This window comes from Leopardus geoffroyi, chromosome B1, assembly GCF_018350155.1.
Source record: "Leopardus geoffroyi isolate Oge1 chromosome B1, O.geoffroyi_Oge1_pat1.0, whole genome shotgun sequence".
Lineage (NCBI taxonomy): Eukaryota > Metazoa > Chordata > Mammalia > Carnivora > Felidae > Leopardus > Leopardus geoffroyi.
In genome coordinates, this window is record NC_059327.1 from 200715737 (window position 1) to 200730403 (window position 14667).

Here is a 14667-nt window from a genome sequence, read left to right on the forward strand (position 1 = left end):
TGGGGACTTCGGGCCTTTCCGCCAGGGCCGCGCCATACCTGCTTGTGTGGTCTCATTCCCGCGCACCTGAGCTGTCTCAGAGAACGGCTCCCGGTCCCCCGCGGGTTGCTTGGTCTCCATGCAGGGCCAGTGCCAGGGAGGGAACCAGGGTCCGGAAGTCCTGCGGGTCTAACCGTCTAGTTATGCCCAAGAGAGAGCAGGGGTGAGGCGCTGCATGGGGACCGTCACCCCCGTCCCCCAGAAGGAGTTAAGACTCGGGGCAGCAAGTACTTTGCCCGTGTCGGCTGCAAGGAAAGGGGCCAGGCCGGGAGCGGACCCAGACGGGTCTGACTTCAAAGCCAACGCCATTCCCGTCCTGTCGTCTGAGTGGGAGAGCCGAGCAGACAGAAGGACGAGGACAGGAGGGCGTGAGGACCACGCCCCTGGACGCTCCAGCAGCGGGGAGAGGGTGGGCAGTGCCACAGAAACGCTTCCTAGAGAGCTGTGTGCAGCACCTCGACTTCTGTCTACTCAGCAAAGCAAGGGCTCTGTGCGCTGCCTGGGCCCCGGGGAAAGCAGATGTGTGTTCATTTGCACTCCCTGCGCGGTTCCCCACTCCCATCGCTCCCTGGGATGCTCAGATGCCTGTCTTCACGCGAAGACACCGGTTCGCGCACGTTCGGTCGCCGAACGGTGGTAAGTCAGGGGGGCTGGAGCGGCGGGTGCTCAAAAGAGAATGGTCTCTCCTCAGCTGTCCTGTGCGTGTTTGCTTAGAGTCCCCTCGGTTCTTCGATTTGGTTTGGACGTCCCTCCCCATCGGGCCGGGGCGCCCCTGCTGCCCTCACGGTCACCGCCTTCTCCGTCCTCGGGCCTGCCCTTCTGAGAACCTTCCGCTCCCCCGCTGATCCCCTCCGCGGCCCGAATTTCAGTCACTTCTGTCTCCTCCAAAGGCTCTCCTTACTAGAAATCACAGGCTCGCTCTCGCAGCCCAGCAACCACAGAGCAGCCAATCTTCCCGTCCTTGGGACCGACCCGTCCCCGCTACTGCTCCTCCCTTCCTTCCCCTGCACCGCCTCCTGTTTTCCTTCATCGACTCTAATTCCGCACATCTTCCTTCCAGACGTTTTGGAGAGAACAGTCACGTGAGCAGGGGCTTCTGGAGATGCTCGCGCCGCCCCCCCCCCACCCCACCGAGAACAACAAGAACAGCATCACCCCAGGTCACTTCTCTCCTCCGGGGCTCTGCCTCCGGGGCCCGACTCAGCAGCTGCTGCCTGGTCTCCTTGGCTGCCCCGGGCGCTCCGTCTGCTCGAAGGTTCCATTCGGAGGCCCCAAGATCAGGAAGGGCTCCCTCCTCCACAACTGAGAGAGGGCGGCCCTGGTGTCAGACCGATGCGGGGGGAGGCTCGTCCCCCACGGATGCTCCACAGAACACTCCGCCTCCCAGCATCTTCCCTCGGCAGCGTCTTGCAAATTACAACCAAGATGCGAGACAGTGCGGGGCGTGGTGTGGTCGGGGACGGCGTCCACCTTCTCTGTCCTCGCTCCAGGGACAGTCATGCTCTGAGACTTTCACCGTGTCCCATCCAGGAGAGTGATGGAGCCTGTGGCTTCTTTCTTGGACATCTGAGGTCCTTGGATCTGCCCTCCACAGTGGGCAAGGCTCCTGCCCCTAGTCAGAGTCCTGCGCTCACTCTCTCTCTCTCTCTCTCTCTCCCCCCCCCCCCCCCCTCGTGGCCACCCGCTGGATCAGCTGCACAGGGCTCTCGAAGGGTTTTGCTGACTGGGGCTCGACTCCGGGTTCAGATCACAGGGACACTTGCAAGTCGCTTGGCTGACAGATTCCGGGTACACGGAGCACAGTTCGTGGAGACATATGTACAGAAGTCTGCGTCCAGGGGAGGCATGCAGTGCGGGGACAAGGGCTCTGGCCTGGCCCCCGGCCGCGCAGTGGCTCCCCAGTGACTCGGTTTCTAGTAATTGCACTTAGTTTCCTGGTATTCAGGTCTCTGCCCCTTGGGCTTTGATGGTGCCAGAGTGGGGGCTCGGACGTGACCCCGAGCTTGACAAAACCCCCAGCGTCTTCGGGGCTCCTACAGCTCGGCCCAGCCAGGACCCAGCCGTAGATCAATAGGCCTCCTCGTCAAGTACACGTGAATTCTGTTTTCAGTCTCTGGCTTGAAGGAGCTTGCTTTGCTGTTGGATTTTGGTGTGAGTGGGGTTGGGGATGCCGCAGGGACTCAATGTATTCCATAAGCTCTTTTTCTATCCTGTAAGATTAAAAAAATAATTTGAAACGACGCAAAGATCAAGGGTTCAAATGCTTGGAGAAGCCCCTGGCCTGTCTGCCCCCCGCCCCGCCCCCACTGCCCTCCTAAACTCTCCAGCTGAGCCCACTGAGGGACCTCTGCCGACAATGCAGGGGAGGAGGAAATGGGACTCGGATGGCCTGTCCTCCAGCACCTCCCCCCCACCTCCCTGGCTACTCCCACTCCCCATCGGACGCGACCTGGGATCATTCCTTTACTCACTGCACAAACACTGCACGAACATCGACCACGTGCCGAGCCCTAGGCCCTGGGACACAGAAGGTCCCAGGCAAAGCCCTGGCGTGCAGGGGGGCGGCTCAGGGCTTCCATGAGAACGTCAGGCAGGGAAGGACCTGGCAGCAGAGCTCAGCCTGGGGGTCAGGGCAGCGGATGGGCCCTGCAGGCATCCCCAGAGCTCACAGCGCTCTCGGCCAGGCCAGATGCAGAGGCAGATCCTAGAGGCCCTGGCAGACCCCCTACCCGGGGGGCATTCAAGAACGAAGAGAATGGGGAGGGACATGGGCGCCCACGCAGGCACTCGGGTGAGATCTGGGCCCTGGGGACACGCAGGGCAGAGCCAGACCCCCTGCCCGGATGGCTCACGCAAGGTCCCCGAGCGCAGCACAGGGGTCAAAACCAGGCAGAGGCAGGGGAGGGGCAGGGAGCAGGGGCTCTTCACACGGGCTTCCTGGGTATTTTGTATGCGGGTCATAGACTTGCCCATCAGTCTCCTGCTCCTGAAGACCCCCGACCCCAGAAGCCCACTATGGTCTGGTCCACAGGCAACAGAGAGCACCAGAAGGCAAAGCCAAAAGAGAAAGGCGCTTTGGAAAAAACCCACAACCGCCGCCCCCCTTCTAAAGACGAGACACAACAGGGCAACCATGAGGTCCCATTGTCCCTTCTCCACAAAGAGCTCCCCCGACCTCCCTCCCAGGGGATGGGACTCGCCAGGGACCCCCGGGTGGCCCCCCTTCCCCAGGGAGCCAGAGAGCTGAGGAATCTGCCACGGGCCACCTTCCACGGGCCACCTTCCGCGGAGCCCTCATCGCCCAAGGAAGAATGTGATGGTCAGAAATGGGAGAAATTCGCCTTTTCCGAAAATCATCGTGTTTCGTTTGTTTGTTTTTTAGCAGTGAAATTGAAAGGATACCAACCCGAGTTCTTTGCTCACTGACGTCATCAAGGCCACAGAATGAATGCTAGTGAGAAAAACAAAAAAAGGAACAAAAACTATAAAATAAGACCAAAAGAAAATGAGGTGGGGGGGAAAGAAAAGAAAGAAAGATGTAAGACATGTGGTTTGGGATTCAGTGACACATTTCACAAGAACTAACACACCAGGGTGGGGTTCAGAAAGAGGACAGGAAGTGAGCTTCAGAAGCTGACCTCACTGGGACCTCACCCTCCGGAAGGCCTCAGCACCCCCCCCCCACCAACTGTGCCCCCCAACGCGCAGCTGATTCAGCCAGACCGGGAGGCTTTGGGTGAGGACACGTGGCTTTCTTCACCCCAGGACACTTTCTAAACAGGGAAGAACCCTCCGATGGTCACGGTCGGTGGCCCCCACCAAACACCGGACATGGCGGGCCCACCAGGATCAGGGGTTTCCACCCGGGGTCACAGGTCACCCAGACTGACCTGCCAACATGCAGAAGCCCTCCCGCAACACCATCCCCACCCAGTCTCCTAAGGGATCATTGTTTAAAATCTTTTGTACCGTTCAGTGACTCTGCTTTGTTTTTTGTGTTTATTCATTTTTGAAAGACAGAGACACAGCATGAGCAGGGGAGGGGCAGAGAGAGAGGGAGACACAGAATCCGAAGCAGCTCCAGGCTCCGAGCCATCAGCACAGAGCCCGACGCGGGGCTCGAACCCACAAACCGTGAGATCATGACCTGAGCCAAAGTTGGACGCTCAACCGGCTGAGCCACCCAGGCACCCCTCAATGAGTCTGCTTTAAAAAAGAAAACAAAAAATACAGGGCACCTGGGTGGCTCAGTGGGTTAAGCGTCCGACTTCGGCTCGCGTCACGATCTTGCGGTTTGTGGGTTCGACCCTCACGTCGGGCTCCGGGCTGACGGCTCAGAGTTTGGAGCCTGCTTCCGATTCTGTGTCTCCCCCTCTCTCTGCCCCTTTCTCCTGATCATACTCTCTCTCTCTCTCCTTCAAAAATAAATTAATATTAAAAAAAAGAAAAAGGAAAAAATAGCACGAAAACAGATGGCAAGGGAAAGGAAAAATTATACAGGTCACTTTGGAAGTAGACTTCGCTTTCTTCACTCATGACCTGTTTTGCTCAAGAAGGAACACTGCTCATTAGGTAGAACCTATCGGAGCATCATCGGGGGTTTTGAAAATCATTCTTTTCCCCCCCCCAAAAAAGCAAGGTAATCGCATCCCTAAATTATTTATTGGAAAATTTAAAATCCAAGCAGGCAGCCACCAAGTTTCACACAAGTTTTAGAATCATTGGAAGTTGGAGCCGGACGGGACCTATGGAGTCACCCAGCTTCATTTTCTTTCTTTCTTTTTTTAATGTTTATTTATTTTTGTGAGAGCGCAAGCAGGGGAGGGGCAGAGAGGCGGGACAGAGGATCCGAAGCGGGCTTTGCGCTGATAGCGGTGAGCCCTATGCAGGGCTCGAACTCAGGACTGTGAGATCACGACCTGAGCTGAAGTCGGAGGCTCAAATGACTGAGCCACCCAGGCGTCCCTCCCAGCTCTCATTTTCTACATAGGGACACTGAAGCCCAGGGAGGGAGAAGGGCCTGCCAGGACCACCCAGCGGGGTGTGGCTGGGAAGGGTTCCTGGCCACTGACATGAGCCACCGATAACGTGCCAGGAGTGCCCGTCGCACACATGCACGTTTGGGCGTTTCTTGTCCTATTGGCCAGACCAGGAGTCCACCTGCTCTGTGTGCCAGCCTCGGGGACTCCTTTCCGGGACCAAGGGAGACAGACCAACCCGCACACATTTGCTTTGAGAAGAGAGTAAAAAAGAGGCAGAAAGGGGGGGTCCAAACATTGCCCAGTACTCCCCCTAATCAAAAAGGCAGCCGGCGTTATTCTATGTGTGGGCCGATCCCACCTTTTAACACTTTAACCGGCAGAACAACGGTGGCACGTTTTAAGTCTTTTTGCCATCAGGTCCTGCTCTGTGACCCATTTTGCTGACTCGAGTCCTACAGCCACGCTGGGGGCTGACCCACTGACTGGTGTCGGGGCCTGGGGCTCAGACCTTCACATCCCCCCTCCCAGGTAGCCTCACAACCACAGAAGATGGGGAGTGCAGATCAGAACCCCCAGGCCAGAGCAGAGGGATAGATCCCCCAGTGTGCCAAGGTGCACCTGCCTGCAAAGCCAGCTTACGCCCAGGACGTTCTTGGATCGAATCATACAAAAGATCCCCTTGGGGCCTCAACATAGCCCCAGGAGGTCTCAAGGTGGACATCCAGAAGATGGAGACACTAGGCATGCGCTTAAATCAGAATCCCATAGGGGCTCCCGGGGGCTCTGGCAGGAGAACGGCCCCAATCCCTGTGTGCGAGCCCTCCAGCCGCGACCCTCTGCTGCCCCCCGGGGGACACGGCCGGGTGTGCGGGCCAGAGGCACTGAGTGGGAAGTGAGGACACAGGAAGGGGGGTCCACCTGTCCTGAGGGAAAGGAGAGGAATCTTCTAAAAGTGGCTTAGCATCCGTAGAGCTGTCCTGTCTCCTTGGGCCCGCTGTGTTTGATTCCCTCCAGGACAGAGAGGGGCCGTCATCCCATTTTTACATATCCTCCCTGAAATCTGCTCTCCGGTGACTTCTGTGACTGTGTCCACGCACAGTTGGGAGTTGGGTTGGGAGCTGGCTTCCTCTCTCCTAGGACCCGCCTCGGAAACCTGAAGCCCACAGATGCCCCTTCTCCCTCCTCTTCTCCGGGGTGACTGCACATGAGCCTTTGAGATTCAGACGGGGATCCCCTCCTCATCGGCCCCGACGACCCCCGGACGGGGCTGGAGCCTTTGTGTGGCTCCCACGCATGGACTTACCTCTGTGGCTCTGCCCTACTTGTCTGTCACTCATCTGGCAAAAGTGTGGGGATACCCCATTCCATGGTAAGAACGCTCTCGGATGAAGTGATGAATACAAGGGGGTCCCTGAGCTCAAGGAATCTGTGGTCACCGAGTGGATGTGCAGGAGGTGGTGAGGGCACAACAGAGATGCCACACACATGGTTGTGAGTGTCACTTGCTTGTCTGCCTAGACCAGCAAGGGGGGGGGGGGTGCTGCTGGAGGGGCTGAGGGGTGGCTGTGGCACCTCCCAGCTGTGGGATCGGGGTCCGGCGTCTGAATCTATCTCAGGCCCGGTCTCCCCACCCATCAAGTGGTAGCAACCCAGAGAGACAAGTGGGGGGGCTCGGTGTCCACATGTGACAGGCCAGCCTTGCTCCCTGCCGGGAGGGCAGAGACTTCCAAGAACACATGACCTGGTTTTGGCGCACGGGAATCATCAAAGGGGACGGCGCCCGCGGGACGTAACCGAGGTCCTCACTGGTGACGTCACCAGCCTGGTCAGCCCAACCTGGCTTATCAATCCAGAGATGGTCACCTTGTCCTTCCCAGTGAACTAGTGTCAGATGGGTTCAGCGGAAGGTCTTTTGTGGGGGGGGGGGGAGGGGAAGGCATCCCCCCTACTCCGTCCACACACACTAACTTGGTCCCAAACTGCACTTTTCTTCCCTAGAAAAACATTTGAAGGAGCTACTTTTTTGGTGGGTGTGCCCACGGGGGGGGGGGGGGGGGCATGGGGCCGAGAAGGGAGGCGGGAGGAACAGCCTATCCTCTTGCATTGTAACACTGGAGCCCAGAAGGAAAAGGCCCCACGGTGATCGTCACAGAAGGGAGCCTGCGGGTGGGGGGAGAGGGTCCGAGCGCCCCACCTACCTTCTCCTCAAGCTCCTTCAGGTGTTTCTTCTGGACCTCCAGCTTACCCTCCAGCTCTCGGATTCTCTGAAACACATTACCTCATGCGTCAGAAAAAGTAAATTTTCCAGGTTCAAGATTTATTCTTTACTTTTATCATGGCGTACGTAGCACACGAGCAGAGAAGCGTGCAAACACAAGGGGGAGGCTTGACTGGCTTTTCTACGGGTGCAGACCTGTATCTCTAGCACCCAAATCAAGACAGAGGGGCGCCCCGGCACTTAGGAGGGTCCCTCGGGCCTCCGATCTCCTCCACTGAAGATTGATTTTGCCTGTTCTTGAAGGCGCTCGGAATTGGAAATATACAGCGCGGACTCTTAAGATGGGATCCCTTTAAAACAAACATCACGCCTGGACCGAGACAGGAGGTGCCCTGCGCCGGCTCATAAAGACTGCGGATTCGAAGTGACACGAAACGATACACTTGGGCAAGATTAATCAGCTGGAGCCGGGCAGCTGGGGCAGAGGAAGCAGGGGCCGTCCTACCACAGGCACCCCAGCCTCTTAGAAGCCCACTTAGCACCAGGTTCAAGGATGGCCAACCAGCCCGGCTTGCTTAGCACATTCCTGGCTTTGCCCCTGAAAGTCTGGGGTCCCGGGAAACCCCTCCGTCCCAGGAAGCTGGACCGGGTGGTCACCGCCGCCCCCCTCGGTGGTTTACAAATCCATTCCTTCCAGTTTCGCACAGTGTCCCACCCAGGTGTCCCACACGTGCGACCTTTTCCGGATCGTCACATGCCCCAACAGTCACCCCTCAAGTGCTGGTACCCTGACCACGGCCCAGCTGGTTGTGGCCTTGCCGGGCCTGGACGGAGATGGAGAACTCGGTCCTGGAGAGAAAGCGCTCAGGCTGGAGGGCGGGTGATTCAGATCAGTCTAAATAAGCATGTGGCCTCCACGGACCCTTAGCCAGGCCTGGGGAAGCCTTCTGAGGGCTTGCGGATCGTTGTGCCCCCACCGGTTTCCAGCTCAGTTTCTGGGGGCCGATCCTGAGAAGCTGCGTCTCCAGCAAGTTCCTGAGTGATGCAGATGCTGCTTGTCTGGGGACCCACTTTGAGAACCAACTCTACGGACACTATGCCCGGGGCCCTAAGGAGTTTGTGGTCCAATCAGGGTTCAGACAGAAGCATTGATACGAGTACCGAGATGGGGCACTGAGTGAATACAAACAGCACGGAGAAAACCAGGCAGGGGAGGGAAGGGGGCGGGGTGCTATCCTACGTGGGTGCCCTCGGCAGGTGCACCGGAGCCCAGAGGGCAGAACAGCGGGGGCACTGAGCCGTGGGGCTGGAGGGGCAGGAACAGGCGGAGCCCAGCCCAGGACTCACGGTGGTTCGACAGACTCCCAGGCAGAGGGAACTGGGTGTGCAGGGAGGGAGGGAGGAGGGGGGCAGAGGCGGAGCTTGGAGGGTCTGGAATGTCCCCTTGAGGAGCTCAGAGACTTGGGGGAGTCATGGGGAGCCTGTGATGGGTTTCCAGCAGGGAAGGGATGAGAATTTGGTCTGGGAAAGATCACGCGGGTAGCAGAGAAGACACAGAAGATGGTTTGTCCTCAGAGATGAGGCCATGGGCAAGTGATTCAACCTCTCTGGGCCTTGGTTTCCTGATCTGTAGATGGGGGGGGTCACAGTTTGCCCGCGTCTGAGGATCTAACAAGTGAATCTGAGCAAAGGGCTCAGAGCAGGGTTGGCACAGAGGAGGTACCCTGTCAAGGATCAGGAAACCGGGCATTTCTAATTCTCTTCCACCTGAGGGAAGCCGTGTGGACCTCAGCGTGGCCGTGACCGTCCCCCAAGGATCCCCTCGCACGGTGAGGAGGCAGAGAGCACTTGAGAATGAACACAGAGCTCAGCTGGACTCTGGCCTGGGTCCTGTGCCCCAAGCTTTCCAGCTGGTGGATGTTAGGGAGTCACATGATCTCTTGAATCGGAACCCTCTTCTCTAACATCTGCACAGTGACCCCAGCCCCCGAGGGTGAAACGGGGACCCTGGGGTGGGGCTGGGGGAAGGGCCTCGTACACTACCGCGCCTCGTGGAGGGAGGGTGGTGCTTTATAGCTTTCGAAGGACTGGAGAAAATCCCCCAGGAACAACTTCTGGGCTTTGAGGAAGAGGTGCCTGGCCTCACAGCGCCGATATGCCAACGGGAGAGACCGTCAGAGTGAGAAGCGACAGGAAGGGAATAAATCGGGGGGGGGGGGCAGCTAGTTACACAGGGCTGTGGGGCCAGCGGCTCTCGGGGGTACGTCTGAATGGAAGCCGTATGACAGAAGAAGCCTGTCCCTCGCAGGGCACAGCAGGTGCCAGCCCGGGTCACAGTGGGGAGGGGACACAGTCAAGAGGGCCAGGCCACACGCAGCCTCGGATTCTAGTCCAAGGATAAAGGGACAACTGGGGGACTTCAAGTAGGGGACAGCCCCTTCCCACTCGTCAGGTGTCAGGGTCCCCAGCAGAGCTGGCCCAGGTCCTCGGCCCCCCACTCTCAAGCTCCCTGTTATCATTGCCAGGCATGACTCTACAAGGCCAAGGTTTGTCTTCTCCCTTCTCCCTTCATAGCAAAGGTCGTCTGGGTGGGGAAGGTCAGGTGTGGCAGATATTAACGAATATGTGTCCAGCTCTTAGTTTGTGGCACACACTTTTCCCAGCACCGCATATAAATTCTCCACTGACCCCAGCTCAACATGCTGCTTTCACTGTCCCCATTCTACAGGGGAGGATGACACTGAGGCTCGGGTTACACTGTAAGTGGGGGCTGGATTTGAATCCAAACCTGTCTGACCCAAGGGCCTGTCCTCCTAACCCCATAGCTTTCCGCATATAACCAACGCGCTGCATTTTACGTTCCTAGAAGGAAAAAAAAAAAAAATCACTGTGATGCATGTTTGAAATGCTCGGGCCCTTAACCCTCTTTTCTCTTTGGGGGAAAAAAAATGCAGATTTTTCAGTATTATTATTTTTTTTAATGTCAAATGTCCGAAGACCCTATCAAATTAGAACAGACCATTGCAAAAAGCAAGCCAGAAACTCAAGGAGTTAGTCCGATGTGCAGAGCAGAGCACTGGACGTGAACTCAGAGGTGGCCATAAGTGGAAGGGCCACACTGTTCTTGGGGGCTGGCCTTTATCCAGCTGTTTCAGCCACTGGGCCTCTGTTTCCCCATCTACCAAACTGGGTTGAAGACTTACAAATTGGGGCATTCTCTACAAACTGCTGTTTGGGCGATGTTCATTACAACTACTGGGTCAGATTTTTTTTTAATCCTACATACGGCGGGTGCTACTTTTGAAAACTCTGGCTTATAGACCTCAAGCATGGTGGCCCTGTTCCCACCCCAGGGCCTTTGTACGTGCTGCTCTCTGCACAGAGCCTTTCGTGTCGTCTTAACCCTGTCTGACATCGTTGGCACTTATGTGTGCTGCGAGTGTCCCTCACTGGATTACAGGAACATGCCCTCCATGAAAGCAGCAACATTGCTCACTGCCCCGGCCCCAGTAGCCGGACCCGTGCCTGGCACATGATAGGTGCTCGGCAGGTAAATAACCGTTGAAGGGAAGCAGGAAGCCGCAAAACCTCGCTTTTACCGATGCCCTGTTGTCCCTGGGCTTGCTGTAAGGACACCCTCCCCTCTGCTCAGGCATCAACCCCCCCCACGACCCAACTCCAGGAAATTCTGTTGCAGGGAACAGACGTGCTCTGAAGTCTGAGCACCTTTTTCAAAGGCACCGAGTTGCCGGCCGGGGCTCCCGTGCCTGGTGCGGTTACACGTGTGGCGCTCGGCAGGGAGGGGGAGCCGTCTGGGATATGCTTGCACCACACAGGGAGAGTTTGGCCAAGCATTTCCACCTGCGGGGTGACAAGCACGGGACCCTCAAGGCAAAGCCTGGCGGTGGCACCGCTCCAAGCTGCCCGGAGGACAGATGGAGAAGCTGAAGCCGGAGCGTCAGGACTTGCCATCGATTCGGGAGCCGAGCCCAGGGCAGCGAGGAGTTGGGCCCTGCCCTCTGGATTCCATGGCACATTGCGACGGAGGAGGGGGCTCACCTGGGCTGGGCTGACTCGGCAACAGGGTGAGGAAAGGAGGGCAAGAAGGAAGGAGAACGCATGTCCTTCCAGAACCAACGAAGGGAGGAGGCCCTGCTGTGAACAGAACGGTGCCCCCCAAATTCTAGGTTGAAGCCCAGCTCCCAGCATGACTGTATCTGGAGATGCGACCTTCAGGCGATGGTAAGGTTAAGAAGGTTAATGGAGATCATAGGGTGCGTCCCTGATCTGGCAGGACTGGGGGACTTCTAAGAAGAGAACGATCTCCCTCCGACCTGCTCTCCCTCTCTTCCTCGTCCTCCTTTATCCCCCTTTCCCTGCCTCGGGCACCCCTGGCCATTTGAAGGCACAGAAGGAGGCCGTCTGTAAGCCAGGAAGAGTCCTCACCAGCAACTGAATCAGCCAGCCTCTGGCTCTTGGACAGCCAGCCTCCAGAGCCGTGAGACAGAGATGCACGTTCGAGTCCTGCCCACAGCGTTTTGTTACGGTGCCCGGGCGGACGGAGGCAGGACCTTGCTCCCCTCTGCTCACAGCCCTGGATCTCTGTTGATGACTAGCCCAAACTGAGCGAGTTGAAGCTGCACAGAAATCACCTGGGAATCTTGTCAAAGGCAGCATCTGATTCAGCAGGTCTGGGGTGGGCCCGGGGGTCTGCATTTCTAGCAGCTCCCAGGTGACGCCGCCGCTGCTGGTCCACGGACCACACTTTGAGTAGCAGGGATGGACGGAGACAGGGGCTGTTCTACAAAGGGGAGGGTCTTCCTTTTACTGAACACCCACCATGCTCCAGGCACTAGCTAATCGATCCGTACGTCTTGCCTCCTCCAAGCCTCAGAGGGGCGTGCCGTTCAGTGACTTTGTCAATGTCGCCCGCCACACGCAGATGCGCGTGTTTTCATAGAAGCCTACCCTGTACCTTCAGCAGAATTTTCAACTCATTTGGAAAGGATCCGGAGACGCTGGAGCACAATTTGCAGTGCTGGGTCAAGCCATTAACTTTCTCCACGCTTAGGTAAACGAGAAAAGTAAAAGGAAGTGATGTGTCCCATGCGATCCTAGCTGACACCCCAAACCCTCCTGTTAAAAATGGTTTTTCTCTCTCAGGGGGTCCCAGTCCTCAATCTCCCTACACGGGCAGCTTGGATTTCTTCCCTTTTTTTTTTTTTTTCCTTTTTCTTTTTTAAAACACCCAGCTCCCTTCCTTTCTTGGCACGCGGGACACCGTGCGTTCCCCAGGAGTCACGGCCGAACGCCGCAATGCCCCGTGTCTTCAGGATGTGCTCACCGGCCCCTCGTACATTCCAGACTTAGACCGTCAGAAGCACTTCCGTGAGATTCGGGCCCTCGAGTCGGGTAATGACTTTTCGGTTCAAACACACGCATGCCGCTCTGCTTCGAGCTGGGTTCTCTGAACAACGCCTCCATTCACCGCGCGGTCAGCAGGCCCCACCAACGAGGCCCAGTGATGGACATAAGATACCAGCCAGCATCGGGCTCCTGCTCACCCTCTACACTGGCAGTAAAAATAGCCGCCTACCCTTACTGGGAGCACTTCACCCGTGAGCACTTCACCCGTGAGTCCACTTAAACCTTACAACATCCCAATGAGCAGGTGTTATTACCATCGTCAGGAGGAGACTGAGGCTCAGATAGGTCAAGTCGCTTGGCCAAGGCCACACAGCTAGTAGGAGAATAGGGTTCAGAGCCGTACCGTCTGCTCGCAGCGTTTGTGTTTTTAAGCACTCTGTCACCCCAGGCTGACGGCGCCATGCTGCGCTGTCGTCTGAAAAGCTACTTATCCCCCCTTGAGCGCCACCGGGCATCTTCCTATTTATCTTCAGACCCGGCTCAGCAGGGCCCTGCGCTGGGCGCCTCGCCAGCCTTGCGGAAGGAGACCCTCCCCTGCACGTCTTCAGCAGGTGCATTCTGGCGCAACAGCCTCAGCCACAAGAGTTGGTCAGGATCTGTGCTGTGTTTGGGGTCCCCACCGGGCTGGGGGTGCCCCAGGCCACTTGTCACTGTTGATGTGACAGTAACAGAGGCGGTTCAGTGACAGTGTTCTCAAAGGCAAACGCCCACGCCGATATCCCTGCGCCAGGATCTCCTTGATGGTAACTGACCGTAAGCCCCTCCTCTCCCTCCCTCTCTTGCCTCCCTTTCCCTCCCCGCTCCGCCCTGCAGGGCCCCCGCCCTGCAGGGTGACAATCACTCTGGTCACTGTCACCTGAAAATTCTTGGTCTCCATCCTCAGTGGCCTCTCCTGAACCAGCAACTGCCCCACCTACTTGGGGCCACGGGGATTCCAAGTCCTCCCTTCCGCCTCCGCCCCTCCCGCGGTCCTCATGTGAGCAAAGGTGGCCTCTCTTCTCCCCTCGGGAGGCGTGGTGGAGGGGTGAGCACCATCACCCCTCAACCCTGCGTGAGGGCACAAAGCTTCACCACTGTTTCCTCCTCCCCGCCCCCCACCCCCCAGGCCCTGCTCAGAAGCATGAGCCTCCCCCTCGCCCGCTGGTCTGTATCCTGGCCTCACTCGTCCCTTCTGCACATCGGACCTCCTCCGTCAGTGGATGGATGCCTTTCCCTTCTCCTCCCTCCGTCTCCAGCCTCTCCATCCCCTTTCCCCTTGCTGTTCCAACCTGATCAGGAACCTCCCTAGTCGTGAAGCCTCCCTCTCCGTCTACACAGGCAGGCACGCTGCTTCCGGGCAGATGAGCAGAGGCTGCCGGCACAGAGCAGGGAGCGCGGGGATGGGGGCCACAGCCAGGCGGGGGTCCCAGGGCCTGCCTGCGTGCCCTTTCAGCCAAACCAAGTCTTGAATGAAGAGCCCTCCCAGCCTGTTGGCCCCCTTCCCTCACCACCTCCTCTCTCTCTCTCCTGCACCACATGCAGTCTGCCTGTGTCCCCTTGTGCCTTCCCCGAATCCCCTGGGGCCTGTGCTGTCTTCAGACACGACTCTCCCCTGCCCCTTCCTGACACAGCTGCTTGCTCTGCCTGCCGTGACGTCGCCTCCTCCCCCTGGTCACCCAGGTCCTTTCTCACTGGTGGGACCCTCCCCCCGCCACCGCTAGCTGTGTGACCTTCAGGCACTCGACTTAACCTTCTTGAGCTCTAGTGTTTGCATCGAGAATGGACATCATCGTCCCCACCCTGCAGAGGGGGAGGGCGGCAAGCAAGGGTCTGCAACCGTGAGCGCTCAAGTGTGAGCATGCTGCTGCCACCTCTTTGTCCCCATGGTCACCCTGGAGGCCTTGCAGCCGAGCCCACGTCACTCACACAGGACCCCAAACCTCGGAATACACTTAGGTTTTCGGAGTTAACAACTAATAGGGCCTCCAGGTCCAGGGCTCGGATCGGCCATCGTCACGACAT

The 14667-nt window shown here is 57.9% G+C and overlaps 2 protein-coding genes across 9 annotated transcripts in view; both read right to left on the bottom strand.

Moving 5' to 3' along the window:
- Positions 1-428, bottom strand: part of CB1H4orf50 (chromosome B1 C4orf50 homolog) — a 114766-nt gene extending 114338 nt beyond the window's left edge. For both annotated transcript variants that reach the window (XM_045474604.1, XM_045474605.1), the window contains exon 1: positions 39-428. The gene's annotated coding sequence lies outside the window, so the exon portion shown is untranslated. The remainder of the gene's footprint in view (positions 1-38) is intronic.
- A 989-nt stretch (positions 429-1417) lies between these two features.
- The window catches only part of JAKMIP1 (janus kinase and microtubule interacting protein 1), a 137043-nt gene continuing 123793 nt past the window's right edge, over positions 1418-14667 (bottom strand). For 5 of the 7 annotated variants that reach the window (XM_045474607.1, XM_045474613.1, XM_045474606.1 and 2 more), the window contains 3 exons: positions 7220-7285; positions 3446-3490; positions 1418-2249 (listed from right to left, as the gene is read on the bottom strand). In XM_045474607.1, coding sequence (XP_045330563.1) covers positions 2220-2249; positions 3446-3490; positions 7220-7285 — 141 coding nt within the window. In that variant the 3' untranslated portion in view covers positions 1418-2219. Of the gene's footprint in view, positions 2250-3445; positions 3522-7219; positions 7286-14667 lie in introns of all 7 variants that reach the window. The other 2 variants (XM_045474609.1, XM_045474611.1) reach the window with 1 other exon arrangement.